This window comes from Pogonomyrmex barbatus, unplaced genomic scaffold, assembly GCF_055798465.1.
Source record: "Pogonomyrmex barbatus isolate J1 unplaced genomic scaffold, ASM5579846v1 scaffold11, whole genome shotgun sequence".
NCBI classification, from domain to species: Eukaryota; Metazoa; Arthropoda; class Insecta; order Hymenoptera; family Formicidae; genus Pogonomyrmex; species Pogonomyrmex barbatus.
In genome coordinates, this window is record NW_028297107.1 from 6,551,372 (window position 1) to 6,566,406 (window position 15,035).

The window sequence follows — 15,035 nt, forward strand, 5'->3', positions numbered from 1 at the left end:
CAAAATAACAGTAGGTTATAAAATTTAATAAAACTTTATTTCCTTACTCTATGTATTTTCATTTTTAAGAATTATTTCATTAACTATATCAGTTTCTTGATTTTCTTGCTGCTGTTCGTAATGCAGAGGTAATCTGTCGCCCCATTCACTCACTCTCGCACAACGATACATATGTCTGGTAATAAAAAGATTTCATGTAATCATATTATATTTAAGCACCAAATTAATTAAATTATACCTTCCGTGTTTGCATTTCGTAAATATTTCTTCCTTCAATTCGCCTTTGGCGGTGCACATGCGACAAATCGTGTGATTAGAACGCTTTAATACACTTCGCACAATTCTTGGCCATTGTTCGTCGTCTTCAGAACGTTTAGCTGTAATCAAAAAATCTTTCATCAAAATATCTTTATAAAAATTTATTTAATATTAAAAAAAAATTAACATCCTGATAAAATGCTCGTTGATTAATGCGAATATACAACTTTTACTGCATTTTTCATATCTAATGTTAAAATGATTGTTAAAATGATTTATGTTTTCTTTCTTACTTACTTACTTACTTACTTTTCTTTAATATGACGTAGGAATATAATTCTGGTATGTGTTGCCGACCACCCAGAAATTGCAATGGATGATATAAAACACTAAAATTGCACGGAGTATTATCGGTAGCGCGTCTTGGGCATTTGAAATCATGTGGACACTAAAATGTGATAATAATAAGACCAATGTACCATCCGTCTTTATTTAATTGATACTTACAGGTGCGAAAACATGGGCGAATTGTGTCCCGCGTCTATGTTTCGAGTTTGCGTATTTGAGAACGAGATCTCTTGCTTCGTTTACTAGCTACAAAGAAAGATTGAAAATTTTACAAATAAAATATGTATAGAAAATAAAACTATGTTTAATATGCTCACTTTAAAACCTGCATTGGTTCCTTCTTCTATAATAACCAAATAATTCTCAGTATTTGCCCAAAGCTTTAATATTATATCAAGACGCGATTCCATACCCGGCAACTCGAACAAAGAGTACGCGCTCACTACAATATCATAAGTTCGCTAAAAATGAAATCTCAAATTACATTTCGTCGACAAAAATTTTAATATATATTTTAATATTTTTAATTTTAATAATTTTATATTATTCTTACATTCGTAGAAAGAGGAAAATATTGCCGATAGAAAGCGTCTTTGATTTTAGGCTTGGCAACTTTCGCTAATCTTTCTGATAATTCAATCATAGATTCCGATGTTTCAACACAAAAATATTCTTTTAATGTATTCGGCCAAATTTCAGATGCTGCCCTATAGAAAATATTTTTTTTTATATTATATTAATTAATCTCGTATTACATTTTAGATTTTTCCAAATCTATTGCAATACTTACCACATGACTGTGCCAATACCAGAGCCAAAGTCAAACAATGTCGTGGGCTTAAAATTTTTGTCGCGTGATTTAATTTCATCAAAAATTTTATGCGAAACCGTGTAATTTTGGACACATCTGCCAACTAGATATGTCAAGGAAGTAAACTTATCATAATTTATTGGTTGCCAGTTATAAATGTTTTGTTTCAAAATCAGTCTAGCCTTTGCATTTTTCTTTAAATTTATATCCTCTATCAATATTTTCTCGCCATGGTTATTAATATTTAAACGTTCTTCTACTTTCAGTAATTTTGATGTCAACTCAGATTGTTCTAATGGTGGATGACGCTTATTCAAATGATGAGTTAATTTCTTTGCACTCTCCTTAATTTCTTTCAGGACTATTTGTTTCTCTATAGATTATGAAATAATCATCAATGATAAAATGTTTTATAATCATTGTAAACTTAAGAACTATGCATATATAATCTATACCTTTCAAAATATTTCGTATTTCCTTTATTGACCATTGTGGGAATATTGGTGTTCTAGGGTTAACAATACCTGGATGAAACCTATGTTTCATTTCATTATTAGACAGTAAAGTAGATACTGCATTATCAAGTATAACTTTTGGTTTTGCTGAAAACTAAATAAAGATCTCGTTATTACTCCAAATTTTCTAAATACATATAAAAATATGATTTTATATGATTTGTAAACATTATATTGTACTTACATATCGTAAAGGTATAAAACTTGTGCAATGCATTCTCGACACAATTAGCCTCACCATATCAGCAATAAAAAATTGTAATTCATTTACGACATAATTAGCCTCACCATATCAGCAATAAAAAATTGTAATCTAACAATTAATAATTTGTACTTCTCGGCATATTATTCGTTAAAATGAATATCTGTATAAAAACAAAAAATATGTACTGTAGATTCATGTGCATTATTACGTGTATGTATAACATGTGAATCGTAAAATTATTTATAATGTATTGTAAGAAATTTCCAAAGAAATTTTTTTACATTTTCTAATATATAGATATAAAACTCATATAGAAATAGAAGTACAGTTGTGTATGTAAAAATAGTTTGTAATATCTCGTAACAAGATTGAGAAAAAAAGTCGCTTTTCGTACCAGATTTTGTAAAAAAAACCGCGCATAGGTTATGACGCGACATAACCTACAAATATCTACGAAACATGCGTCGTTTGGAGTATCTGAGGCTTTAAAAGTAATTCGCTACAAACCTATTCGCACGTATGTCAGTTCGAGTATCACGGAACAGTCATGTAACTATTGACACGACGTCTTTTTCTTCCTCTTATATCTTTTCTTCCTCAGTATGAAATTTGCCGAACATTTAAGCGCGCATATCACACCGGAATGGAGAAAGCAGTATATCAACTACGAGGTGCGCTTTTAATAACAAAAAATGTTATATTTATACAATATTTCAATTTTTTTGTCATATTTATGTACTTTGTATATATATTATATATACAATAAAATTATGGATATTTTCAAGACTGCTTATTTTTCTTTGCCTTATTTTTTTGTTTCACTCTCTCTCTCTCTCTCTCTCTCTCTCTCTCTCTCTCTCTCTCTCTCTCTCTCTTCCCCCCCTCTCCCTCCCTCCAGTTCTCTTTGTTCTTTAACATTTATTGTTTTAGATATAAGAATTAAATTAGAAGATATAAGATTATAAGAATTTCATATGAAATTTTATGCCATATAATGCATAGGAAATGAAGGCTCTGTTGTACGCTGCAGTAGAGCAGGCTCCATCGGCAGATGTAAGCGAACCGTACGTTTTAGATAGTTTCTATGGCAAGTTTGACGAAAAGTTTTTCCATTATTGCGATAAGGAGCTGGCTAAAATAAATACCTTCTATTCTGGTAAGAATAGTAATAATAGAAAGTAAGACTAATTCATATTTTATAATAGAATAAAATATCATATTTTACTAATAGAAAGTAAGACTAATTCATATTTTAAATTATATCTTTGTCTGTAAGAGACAAAGATATAATTTATAATAATAGTCTAGCCAATGGTACTAATAATCTTAAATATAAAGAAGATGAATAAGAAATATGCTTTATTTTTAGAAAAGCTAGCAGAGGCTACACGTAGATTCGCTACACTTAACAATGAACTAAGCGAAATTTTGTCGGTTTCCGAAGATGTCCAAAGTTGTAAGACACGCTATCGTAGTCACATTCTTCACAAGAAACCAGTATCAGCACGAAAACTTCAAGAGTTGAAATTAGCCTTTTCTGAATTCTATCTCTTTCTCATTTTACTCCAAAATTATCAGGATTTGAATTTTACTGGATTTCGAAAGATTTTGAAGAAACATGACAAGGTATGTAGATTAACTAAAAAAATTCATGTATAATTAATTGAAATATAAAAAAAATTAAAGGAATTGTATAAGTCCTATGTGAACGAAAAATTAATTAAGGGGAAGATATATATTTGGAAATAATGATATTTTTTATAGCTTCTAAATGTAGACTCTGGTAGCAAATGGCGTGCAGAGCATGTCGATACAGCGATTTTCCATACGCGTAAGGATATAGATAGACTCATTGCGGAAACCGAGGCTGTAGTCACTCGAGATCTGGAGCATGGCGATCGTCAAAGAGCCATGAAACGGCTTAGAGTGCCTCCGCTCGGAGAGCACCTCTCTCCTTGGATTACGTTTAAAGTTGGTCTTTTTTCTGGCGCGTTTATTATACTTTTTATAGCTGTGATATTATCTGGTAAGTAAAATGAAGAATTTCCTTGTTTTTTGCATTATATTAACTTTATATTTTTTTAGCTATGCGATACAAAAAGAAGGAGAACTGGACGGTATTGTGTCGAATTTATCGTGGACCACTTCTTATGATAGAGTTTTTGTTTCTGATGGGAATCAATGTTTATGGCTGGAGATCTTCCGGTGTAAATCATGTGCTAATATTCGAACTTGATCCACGCAATCATTTATCAGAACAGGTTTTGTGATAGATAAAATTGATATTTTAAAGATTAAAGTTTTAATAGGATGTGACTTGTCACATTAAGATTTATCAATTAGTTTTAATTTTACTATACTATTTTAATTTTATTCAATAGCATATATTGAATTGTATTAAATGATTAATTTTAATTAATAATTATTTTGTATTAATTTATTTTACAATTAAGAATAAACTTTGATATCACAATTCACAGAATACATAATGCATTTACTTTTAGCACATTATCGAAATGGCAACTATACTCGGCCTGGTCTGGTCCATGTCTATTTTGGGTTTTTTATACAGTGATACATTGGGTATACCACCATTTGTACAACCAGTAAGATATTTATATTAAAATCTTTGTATGTTTTTTCGCGAGAAATCTATTTTAAAGTGCGACCGAATAATTGATCTTTCAAGAAAATCGTAAGCCTACGAAATCCTTTATCTCAAGAAATTGATTGCAGCTCTTTGCAGATGCTGTTTTACGCACTGTTGGCACTGTTTTTATTTAATCCTACCAAGACTTTGCGACACGAAGCGAGATTCTGGACGTTACGTGTTTTAGGTCGCGTCTTCTGCGCTCCATTCTTTTATGTAGGTTTCGCGGATTTCTGGTTGGCTGATCAACTCAATTCTCTTCATACAGTCTTTTTAGACTTTCAGTATTTTATCTGTTTCTATATTCAGAACTCCTCTTGGACCGATGTTACAGGTCAGTAACTGGATAGATATAACTAATCATTTACACTGAATCATAACATTTTCCTTACGAGTTCCTTTACTTCTCGTTGTGTTACATTAAATTTGTATTTATATCTTTAATCGATATCTAGCTCATCTATATTTTTTTTCCTCGAATAGATACGGAAACCTGCATAATGCGTGAATTATCGATGAGACCGTTTGTGGTATGCTTACCGGCGTGGTTTCGATTTGCGCAATGCCTCAGGCGTTACCGAGATACAAAAGAGACCTTTCCACATTTATTAAATGCGGTCAAGTATGCAACAAGCTTCTTTGTGGTTATTTTCTCCTATTTGCACTTAATAAACAGCAGTAAGTCTTTTATTCAGATAACATATAATATCGAGTATTATCTTTTAATAAAATTAATTATTTCACGAAATAGAGTACTATACGTTATCTACTGAGAATCCTTATTTTTACTTGTGGCTGACAGTCAGTATCGTGAGTTCCTGTTTTACTTATACGTGGGATGTGAAATTGGATTGGGGTCTCTTTGATAGCAGTGCTGGAGAAAACAAATTCCTTAGGGAAGAGATAGTTTATTCGTCACCTGTATGTTTTCCTCTGTATTAAATTCTATTATATACATGACATCAATACATACATCAATGACAATGATTAATAGCAAATAATATATTAATTATTTATTTAATTAATGAGCTATCGCACTTTTTACTATCTTTCAGTATTATTATTATTTTGCAATAGTCGAAGATTTTATCTTGCGATTTGGATGGGCGTTTTCTTTGTCTTTAACAGAGATGGGATACATCCACGCAGATCTTATGGTTTCCATAGTTGCTCCGTTAGAAGTCTTCAGGTAAATATGTTTATGGTTTTATTTGTGCTTTAATCTTGAATGCACGTGAAATATATCAAAATTGGTGTGAAGAATATTTGTTGAAATAGATATATTAGTTCAATGACTGTAAGTCGTCGATTTTTATCGTTGTTTTGATTATGCTTTATAAAGTATTAATATTTACATTTTATTTGTGCACGCACTACGCTCATATTCATAATTTTCTATTATATGTCAATACTTCGAGGAGCTAACATTTGGAATAAAAAAAGAATATATATATATATATATATATATATATATATATATATATATATGTGTATATGGACTGTATTACAGGACTTTATACAAAAGAATAAATATAAACATAAAAATTTGTTTAGGCTTGGTATCTCCAACTTGTAATAAAAATTAAAAAAAAGAAAAGATTCTTAAATTTAAATTCTAGGTTCATTTCCTAAAATATTAAAATATAATTAAATCATTGCAATTATTCGCACTATTCGAAATTATGTGTAATGATCCTATTATAATGTCGTTTGCACGTCGTTTTATATAGTAACAAAATAATTAATCGTCGAAAATCAAAAGCAGCGACTTGATCGACGATGACCGGCCAATCTAATCGCTTATCATTGTGCCTTACTAATAAGTCGCTAGAAGGTTCATGTGGAATTACTTTCGACTGGAGAACGAGCATCTATACAACGTAGGCAAGTTCCGAGCAGTACGAGATATTTCCATAGGACCTATTAGACGTGACGAAGACACTCTGAAAAATATGATCCATCTAATGGATAATACAAATGAGAATAACGACAATGGAGATGATGATAATGATGAAGGATTAGTGGAAACTCATGATCACGATGTCTGACACGCTGTAATTTATTTTTTTATTTTAATTTCTTATTTACGCATATGTATATATATTTCAAAATTTGATATTTAACGATTTTATAAAACATTCAAGTTCTATGCTACATAATATTATTTAATTATTTAATTTATTTTATATTTTGAGTTACCATTATGCAATAGTTTGTATGTTTGTGGTGGATATGGATTTTTCAAAAAATGTATTACAAATGTACAGTGATCAGAAGAAATGGAATTATCGAATAATTTACATGTTTGTTTGACAGACGTTTCGTATGGAATTTCTTCCGTTTGGAGAACGAACATTTGAATAATTGTGGGAAGTTTAGAGCAGTGCGAGACATTTCGGTTGCACCGGTCGATTGTTCCGATCAGACGCAGATATTGCGAATGATGGATGCTTCTGATGGCGTAACAAATCGCAGACGAAAACAAAATAACGATGAAAAGCGCAAACCAATTCGATTACTCACAAAAGACGAGTCTCTGTTCGATGACTAAAGTCGTACGATCATCGATTTATGTATATATAATTAAATTATATATAACTGAATCGATTTTTTTGTACTGCCTTGTAACTTTCCTTGTAATCATGTCTGCAAAATTATGATGACTAATCAAGCTGATAAAAGCAGAGGATAAAAATATGAGAATTTTAGATTGGCATACTTTGGACACAAGATTCCGAATTATTATTATTATTTATGTGACATGTTCATTGCGTTAGTCCGTCAATGTAATTAAAGATTATGGCTATCTATAAATAAATAATGAATCGATGTAATTTGTCATCGGGAATGAAATCAAAAGGACTCGAAAGAATCAAAAGGATGAAATTATGTATCAAACGTTAAGAATTGATGTACTTTTATTTCAACTACTTTCTGTACCTCGATTAAATAAATGATTGTTACGAAATAAAACGCTAAATTTAAAAAAACAGTAGCATTTAGTCACATTCAGATATCCTGAGTTTCCTTAGTATTATATCCTTACTATTAAATATTAAATCTAAACTAAAAGTACTCAAATATTTCTATGTTAATATTAATATTTGATGATATTCTTTTTTCAATAGTACATTTTTCTTTGGAATGTGATAAATCTATCTAAATACTACTAAAATACTACTCAAAAGTTTTGTCTTTATCGAGCGTATTATGGACTCGGAGAGGGGCTTCCATCGATATGTTCAGCAAATAAATCGAAGGGTGAACGTCCCGGCAGACAAAAAGTGAATCGGAACCACAGCAATCTTGTAAACGGAACAAATTCTCGCATGTGCGAATGCGGGTGTATAGAGTGGGGACATGCGGCAGCTGCTTAATGACATCTAATGCGTCCATACTAATCGTCGACGCGACGATAGGAGGAGCAGGAGGAGGAGGAGGAGGAGGAAGAGAAGGAAAAATACGTGCTCGAGGAAGTGGAGACGCGGAGTACTCGCGCAACGTCAGAACAAAACGAAGCTGGTGTGGAAGGGTGAAAGTCGGTGTGGTGGTCGTTATTGATTGAACGCAAAGCCGTGCTGATCGCGCAAGCTCATCGTCCGCCCTGAATGAAGTGACGTGCTTTCTCGCATATGGAGACACGAATAGAGGGACGATAAGACCCAGTAGGATCCTTAACAGCCGACCAACAGCAGTGACGACGAGGACGACGAGAGGATGCTCCTTCAACGGGGCTGCACTTGTCTGACGTTGATGTCGCTTCTGCTCAGCTTGTCCACCGGCGAGCTCTTCTATCAGGGTGAGTAGGGTAGAGTCTACGGCCTTAGAAGACAACGTCTCCAGGGGGAATGACATGAAGAAAACCCACTTGTAGCCTTTCAATAGTAATCAATAGTAATCGTTTCATTTTTAATCAGCATGAATTGATTGATTAAATGCCGAAACATAATCGACTGAGTGTTTCGTACAAATCTATTCGCTTAATTGGTTTGCACTGAAAAAAATATGTTATGAGGAAATGAGGATATGTTATGAGGAAAAATATGTCATGAAAAGAATCTTTAAGAATATTAAAATGATCTAAATTTTTTAAATAGAATATACATAGGACAAAAATTTCTTTTTGTATAATATCAATTCTTTGAAGAATTTTGACGCGACAAAGCAGTAAGTGATAAAAAAGTTAAAAATGAAAGTAAGCACTGATAATTATCGCAAATTATTATCATTATGCTTATGATCTTTTTTATCATCAAAAATTCAACGAAATTCTATTTAAATCTTAAATCTATTTTTTAAATAATAAAAAATGATTCTAGAATTCTATTTCTCTTCAATCCTTTTATTAAAATTTTAGTACAACTCAAAGATTTCCGAATATAATATAAAAACTAATTATATTATTAACTAATTATATTATTAACTAATTATATTACTAATTATATTACGCAATATAAAAAGATTTCATCTCTTTATAATAGATTGTCTTCACGAGATTAATGAACGGATAATCCAAAACGAAACGCCCATAATGATTTTCTATCTTCGAACCGTAATTAAGACTTGAAGGTCAAGAATAAATTGCGGGATTGTTTGTGACGCGATTAGAATTTGTTTCAACTCTTACCGACAACCGGGTAACATATAACGATTTTTTAAGAGTAAAATTTCAATTTTACGTGCAAATACATATGAACTCATATAGGAAGAAGTTTTAACGGGAATATGATTAAACTGCGGTGTTATCGCAAAAGTTCTTGGCCGCAGACCAACTCGATTGCATGTATAAACGGCAGGAAGCGGCTGGAAGCTCGATGATAACAAACCAAGTAGAATATAAGTCCAATTATTTAACGATCAATAATTCACGACATTTCAATTCGTAATGTCTGCAACCGGATTAAAGTCAATGTGCTAAAGTTAATATGCTGGTCCTGTCTCTTGTTTAGTGTTGAAAAACAAATTTCATATTGGAGTTAGTTTTGGAATAAAGTTGATAGTTGAGTGATTATTTAATTGATGAAATGCGGCATTAAACGAAAACAAGCTGTATGTCTTTCATCTCTTTAAATTGACGTTGTATGTAGATGCGCTTCCGGAAACATCGGAGGATATCGCGCTGAAGCATCTGGCCCGTTATCTGGAGGCGCAACGTCTTCATCGGTCGCATCTACCCACGTTCCTGTCGCCGATGCACAAGAAACACAACAATCTGTTGGATCGGCAGGAGGAACGCGAGACCTTAAAGCTCCTGGCCGAAAGAAAAGCAACTCTGGACACTCTGAAGCAGAAGCTGGAAACGTGGCTGCGTCATGCGTATGGTTCGAACCATCGGATCGACGCAGATCGGATAGTGGATCGAGAACCGGAATACCTTTATTATAATCCGGATCTCAAGCATCCTGATTACCTCGAAGAAAAACAACCGAACGAGAACGACGATCCTTTCTCCAAGGATCTTGAATATGGGCAAACTTTCGATGTTGATAGAGATGCGATCAATTTCCGGGAGAAATATATAAATCATAATCACGCGACAAGCGTGTTACATCATGAAAGTGGAAGAGAAGCGGCTGCTGTGCGGCCGGCAACAGCAGCGACCGGGCCGGAATTCACATATAAGTTCGACGACTCAAATCTCAAGGAGAAGCATCCGTTTGCGGTGAAGCCTAACGATCCTAGATATTACGGCACAGCACCGTTTTCGTCGGGTAAACATTTATATGATTGATCGATGCGCCTTTTTTACTGTAATTCCGTAGAGTCGTGCTTTATAATCTGTCTTTAAACGCGCACAATCCTGAAAAAGATGAGAGATTTATCCAGGAACGTCTATCCGTTATATTTCACAACTTAGCTTTTCATATAATCTACATAAAGAAAAAAGAATATAAATAAAATAATAATGTAAAAATCTTAAAATGTCATTATTTTTTTATGCATCTTTTTTTCTTTCCTTTTAGAAAAAGTTGTTAATAAACTTACATTATTAAATGAATTATATTATTATTCATCAGTTTTAATTCGCAATTAGTTTTTGTCTCAGAGGATCTTTAACTTTCATTCACGAGATCTAATTTGATAAATATTACGTTAGGCAGAGCCTTGGAAGGGTCAAATTACATCAGTTTATACAAGCATCAATAATTCCTTTACTTATATTTATATTAACCCTTTCTTTTTTTAAACTCTTCTTTTTTATAATTACTTTGACCTGCCGATAAGTATAGTTCCCGTCAGCCATTGTTTTTTTTCTCAAGACTATAAATGACATTAAATTTACGCGTTCCTAGATGATTTAGATTGGCAAGATGCTTCGAGGATGAATTGGAAGGAAAAAATTGCGGATAAAGAGCGACTATTGATAAAACATGAAGATGATATGCGGCATGTTAATCCGAAGATGCCGAAGGATTTAACCGCAGAACTTGACGTATCGGAACCGGAAAAATCTACAGAACATCATCCGCCTATAATCGTGCCCGTAAATCATGACTTAAATAATGACATTTATTTCATCGGTAAGCATTAAGAGCAAAATAATGATTGTAAAAATTATCCAAAATTTGTCAATCAACACGATTAAGCATCATTCTTCCTATATGTTTTTAGCTATTGTGGCTGGTTGCAGTGCAGCCGCGATGTTCGCTTTAGTATTAATCAGTTTAACGTGGTGCAGGTAATGCTGATTACAATAACTCGTCGCTCGATTGCTCGTTTTATAACGAAAAAGTTGTGCGATTTCACGAAACTTAATTTTTTAGATTGCAACGCGGTGCGAAAGCTGCAGCAGACATAGAATATCCTGCTTATGGAGTGACAGGACCGAACAAGGATGTATCGCCTTCCGGTGATCAGAGACTCGCCCAATCCGCCCAGATGTATCACTTCCAACATCAAAAACAACAAATTATCGCTATGGAAAAGTAAGTTCAAGATTTTCTACGTGTTTATAAAAATAATTATCGAAAGATATTCGATATAGTTGCTAAAAAATGAACGTACATGTCGAAATTCATCAGTTTTTAGTAATTTTAGGAATACAGAAAAAAATATTTTTTGAGAATGATGTTAACAGATATTTGTTTATTGCAGTCGCACTTCTGCAACGAGAGATCCGGGTTCCCTTTCGGAAGCGGAGAGCGATGAAGAGAACGAAGAGGGTGACTACACTGTTTATGAATGTCCAGGACTTGCATCTGTGAGTTTTTCATATAAATAGTTATAATCTCTGTCTCGGGACTTAAAATTTCCAATTTATTTAAAACCCCATCGCAAACTATATTCCGAGAATGATTGACTCTCTGATGATTTAATGTGTTAAAGACTGGCGAAATGGAGGTGAAGAATCCAATGTTCCATGATGATCCTACTCCGGCGACGCCGGCGACGCAGAATAACAAAAAAGAGGACCACATATAGTTCCAATAAAGTAGAGAGAGTAAAAACCACGCGCGCGTGATCTGAAAAAATCTTTCCTGGTGCTTAGCTCACTGTTAATGTACCATATCGGAAACGTTTATCTATTATATTGAGTGTAACACAATTTTAATATTTATATATAGCGCGAGAAGGGGCGATGCGTTTTACGAGAAAGAGAAGGGCTGTGAAAGAGGGAGAGAGAGAGAGAGAGAGAGAGAGAGAGAGAGAGAGAGAGAGAGAGAGAGACAGACAGACAGACAGACAGACAGACAGACAGACAGACAGACAGACAGACAGACAGACAGATAGATAGACAGATAAAGAAAGAAGAGATTCGATATCAGAACATGACCGATATCATTTTTTCATTTCGAAAGAAAGAAAACACAAACGCTTATCTATACAGTAAACGTATTCGGAGCATAGCGAATGTCAACAAGCGTATGTTCGCAGGGAATGTTATGCGAGTGGATTAGTACCTGTGGTTTGACACAGTCGCATCGTCGAATTAGATCGAATCGATCTTGCGAAATATCGACGATGCTTCTTCGAGGAAGTTCCCTAAAAAAAACACCAGTCTTTAGTTATATTGTGAGAGAGATGTATTATATAAAAAAAGACGATAGAGTTTGTATCGTCTTTTTACCCACGTCATGACGACGTCAATTTTCCTAGCATTACATTGTTTTATTGCGATTTTATGAGCGAGAAAAACGGAATCCGAGGAAAACGACTAATCGACGATCAAAACTGTGTCTGTCCGAGAACACCCAGTTTTCTAACATCATGACGTACTATAGTTTGTACTTTCATAGCAAGAGCAGGCGTCGCATGATCGTAATTATTTTTCTATGACTCGTCATCGGTCGCCCGTGTAACACGAATATTTGAACATTGATAGATCTATTCGATGGATATATTTATCGAATGTATATGCTACGCGGGCGATGATATACTGAAACAGTCGATTGTCCGAGATTATCATCCTTGAAAGTAAAAAAAAAAATAACTACTAATGCTAATTTAAGACGGTCCACGATTACACTGTTATTCGAATTTGTTTAATATTGCGAATGTATTTGGAAAGTTCTAGTTACAGTATTATTGTATAATTATACGATTATATGTTACGAAAACTTGACTCTTATACATCTGTCTTATAGGATATTCAAGAATAAGTATTACACTCTAAATAGTGTCTCGCGGATTGTATTCATTTTACATACGTGAGGAATGTGGATTTTTATTACTGCAAATATCTTTCTTTTCAGAATTGCAACGAGATTATGACGAACAACGTTACGATTTAAATTTGCGCTTCATTATGTCTAGATAGATTGTGAAAGATGCTAATAGATAACAAGTTTCTGACAAACTTCTTTTTATGCATAATAATATATTTTATCAAAATCTTTATTATAAAAAGATCTTACAATCTTTATAAAAGATTATTATAAAAAGACTTTACAATCTTCCGAAAAAATTAATCAAAATTAATTAATTTCATGCTTGCTTTAATATATTCTAGTACTAATAATCCTTTGTAATGCTAAATAATTTTATCCAAGTTGAAGCAAATTGATTATTTGAAAGTATACAAAATGTACCATTGTGTCTTGTTATTCTCATCTAAAGTAATTGCTTCGAATTATCTTCTGCTTTATGTGATACAAAAAAGTCAATAATATGAGCCGTGTGAACATACTGATTACGTTTTACCTCTAAAAACACAGCATTATTTTAACGAATAACAATTTGAATGTACTTGCTGCGAGGAAACTGTTCTTTTTTGACAGTAATCGATAGATATATACATACACACACGCATATACACATACATATACACATATACATGCGTCTAACATTTGTTGGCTTAAAAAGACAATATATTTTATTTTTCTATGATAATAGTCATTGTTAGCTGTATAAAGAGAATCTATATTGTGAATCGCTATTAATCCTAAGTAAAAAATGAAGAGCTTCTATTTATTTTAGCAAATGTTAAATGTCTATTTAATGCAAAGATTCAAATGCAAAGCTAACGGAGAGATGCACCTCCCTCCGTCTTGCGTTATAATTGTTACAAAATCCCTTCTCTATTTGCCATTACGCAATACAATACAGGCATGTGGCATAAAATGATATAATGGTGAAGAGTTCTTCCTTTTCCTAACGTTATCTAGTATATTATTAAACAATTAATGTATTTTAGCTGATGAGTGTAAGGATATGTTAAGGCATGAATATATGTTTCTAGTCTTATGCCGACACTGTGCATATTATTATTGTCATATACACGAGTATACATATTAAACGCGTAAGCAGAGAATACTATGAAAGGACAATCTGTGTACAAATAGACTATTGGCATATACCGGTTTGTAGCATGATTGTACGCGTTATATCTACGCCAGAGAATAGAAAATTATTTGTGTCGATTGTTAAATTTAATCCTGATATATCGCATTGAAATTATAATCTTATCTTGCAACTTGCAACGTCTGTCTATTCAAATTGTATGAGGATCATACACACAATATTATTATTTTCATTCCTCTTATTAATCAAAAGCTAGCGTAAAAAACATATACAAATTATAGATGAATGTATTATTATTTTATTAATAAATTGTTTATTTTATAAAGTGTTTTCCTTCGTGCGCTATTGGAAGGATGCGAATTAAAGAGAAATAAAGAAAATCGGGTGCTATCTCGAGCACAGTTCCTAAAACGACATTTGCCCCGGACATTTCAGATAGCGAGACCTATGGAAGGGGCAAAGAGGGAGGGGGGGGGAGGGCTACATCATTACTCGACCTCGCCTCGC

The 15,035-nt window shown here is 33.0% G+C and overlaps 3 protein-coding genes across 9 annotated transcripts; 2 read left to right on the top strand and 1 right to left on the bottom strand.

Moving 5' to 3' along the window:
* Positions 1-15: 15 nt before the first annotated feature.
* On the bottom strand, positions 16-2,793 carry LOC105426522 (ribosome assembly protein METTL17, mitochondrial). Of its 4 annotated transcripts, none has more exons than XM_089070952.1 (10): positions 2,655-2,793; positions 2,117-2,297; positions 1,873-2,026; positions 1,397-1,790; positions 1,160-1,313; positions 924-1,067; positions 766-852; positions 568-706; positions 239-377; positions 16-175 (listed from the first exon to the last, which is right to left on the bottom strand). In XM_089070952.1, exons 2-10 carry the CDS (start codon positions 2,171-2,173, stop codon positions 49-51), a joined length of 1,395 nt encoding a protein of 464 aa, XP_088927078.1. In that variant the 5' UTR covers positions 2,174-2,297; positions 2,655-2,793; the 3' UTR covers positions 16-48. The 4 variants fall into 4 exon arrangements, with proteins under 4 accessions (XP_088927078.1, XP_011636085.2, XP_011636082.2 ...); XM_011637783.3 differs by having other exon boundaries at positions 2,645-2,784; XM_011637780.2 differs by having other exon boundaries at positions 2,532-2,671.
* Positions 2,668-7,777, top strand: LOC105426521 (solute carrier family 53 member 1). 4 transcript variants are annotated; one of them, XM_011637779.2, is made up of 11 exons: positions 2,668-2,808; positions 3,140-3,293; positions 3,507-3,763; positions 3,902-4,163; positions 4,223-4,398; positions 4,642-4,743; positions 4,884-5,121; positions 5,271-5,465; positions 5,539-5,708; positions 5,843-5,976; positions 7,104-7,777. In XM_011637779.2, the coding sequence occupies exons 1-11, from the start codon at positions 2,740-2,742 to the stop codon at positions 7,336-7,338; spliced, it is 1,992 nt and encodes a 663-aa protein (XP_011636081.1). In that variant the 5' UTR covers positions 2,668-2,739; the 3' UTR covers positions 7,339-7,777. The 4 variants fall into 4 exon arrangements, with proteins under 4 accessions (XP_011636081.1, XP_088927072.1, XP_088927073.1 ...); XM_089070946.1 differs by lacking the exon at positions 7,104-7,777 and adding an exon at positions 6,518-6,671; XM_089070947.1 differs by lacking the exon at positions 7,104-7,777 and adding an exon at positions 6,612-6,633.
* Positions 7,778-8,278: 501 nt separating this feature from the next.
* Positions 8,279-14,853, top strand: LOC105426523 (uncharacterized). Its single transcript, XM_011637784.3, has 7 exons — positions 8,279-8,586; positions 9,875-10,498; positions 11,081-11,308; positions 11,400-11,466; positions 11,552-11,713; positions 11,883-11,988; positions 12,114-14,853. Exons 1-7 carry the CDS (start codon positions 8,505-8,507, stop codon positions 12,207-12,209), a joined length of 1,365 nt encoding a protein of 454 aa, XP_011636086.2. The 5' UTR covers positions 8,279-8,504; the 3' UTR covers positions 12,210-14,853.
* Positions 14,854-15,035: the final 182 nt, after the last annotated feature.

What these genes read in the sequence shown, in the direction of transcription:
- LOC105426521 (XM_011637779.2), top strand. Translation starts at nt 2,740, where the DNA reads ATGAAATTTGCCGAACATTTAAGCGCGCATATCACACCGGAATGGAGA. An exon ending in AATAAATACCTTCTATTCTG is followed by an intron (nt 3,294 to 3,506) that starts GTAAGAATAGTA and finishes CTTTATTTTTAG; the next exon opens with AAAAGCTAGCAGAGGCTACA. An exon ending in TTTTGAAGAAACATGACAAG is followed by an intron (nt 3,764 to 3,901) that starts GTATGTAGATTA and finishes TATTTTTTATAG; the next exon opens with CTTCTAAATGTAGACTCTGG.
- LOC105426523 (XM_011637784.3), top strand. Translation starts at nt 8,505, where the DNA reads ATGCTCCTTCAACGGGGCTGCACTTGTCTGACGTTGATGTCGCTTCTG. An exon ending in TAATGACATTTATTTCATCG is followed by an intron (nt 11,309 to 11,399) that starts GTAAGCATTAAG and finishes ATATGTTTTTAG; the next exon opens with CTATTGTGGCTGGTTGCAGT. An exon ending in AATGTCCAGGACTTGCATCT is followed by an intron (nt 11,989 to 12,113) that starts GTGAGTTTTTCA and finishes AATGTGTTAAAG; the next exon opens with ACTGGCGAAATGGAGGTGAA.
- LOC105426522 (XM_089070952.1), bottom strand. Translation starts at nt 2,173, where the DNA reads ATGGTGAGGCTAATTGTGTCGAGAATGCATTGCACAAGTTTTATACCT. An exon ending in GGTATTGGCACAGTCATGTG is followed by an intron (nt 1,314 to 1,396) that starts GTAAGTATTGCA and finishes TATTTTCTATAG; the next exon opens with GGCAGCATCTGAAATTTGGC. An exon ending in TCGCCCATGTTTTCGCACCT is followed by an intron (nt 707 to 765) that starts GTAAGTATCAAT and finishes ATCACATTTTAG; the next exon opens with TGTCCACATGATTTCAAATG.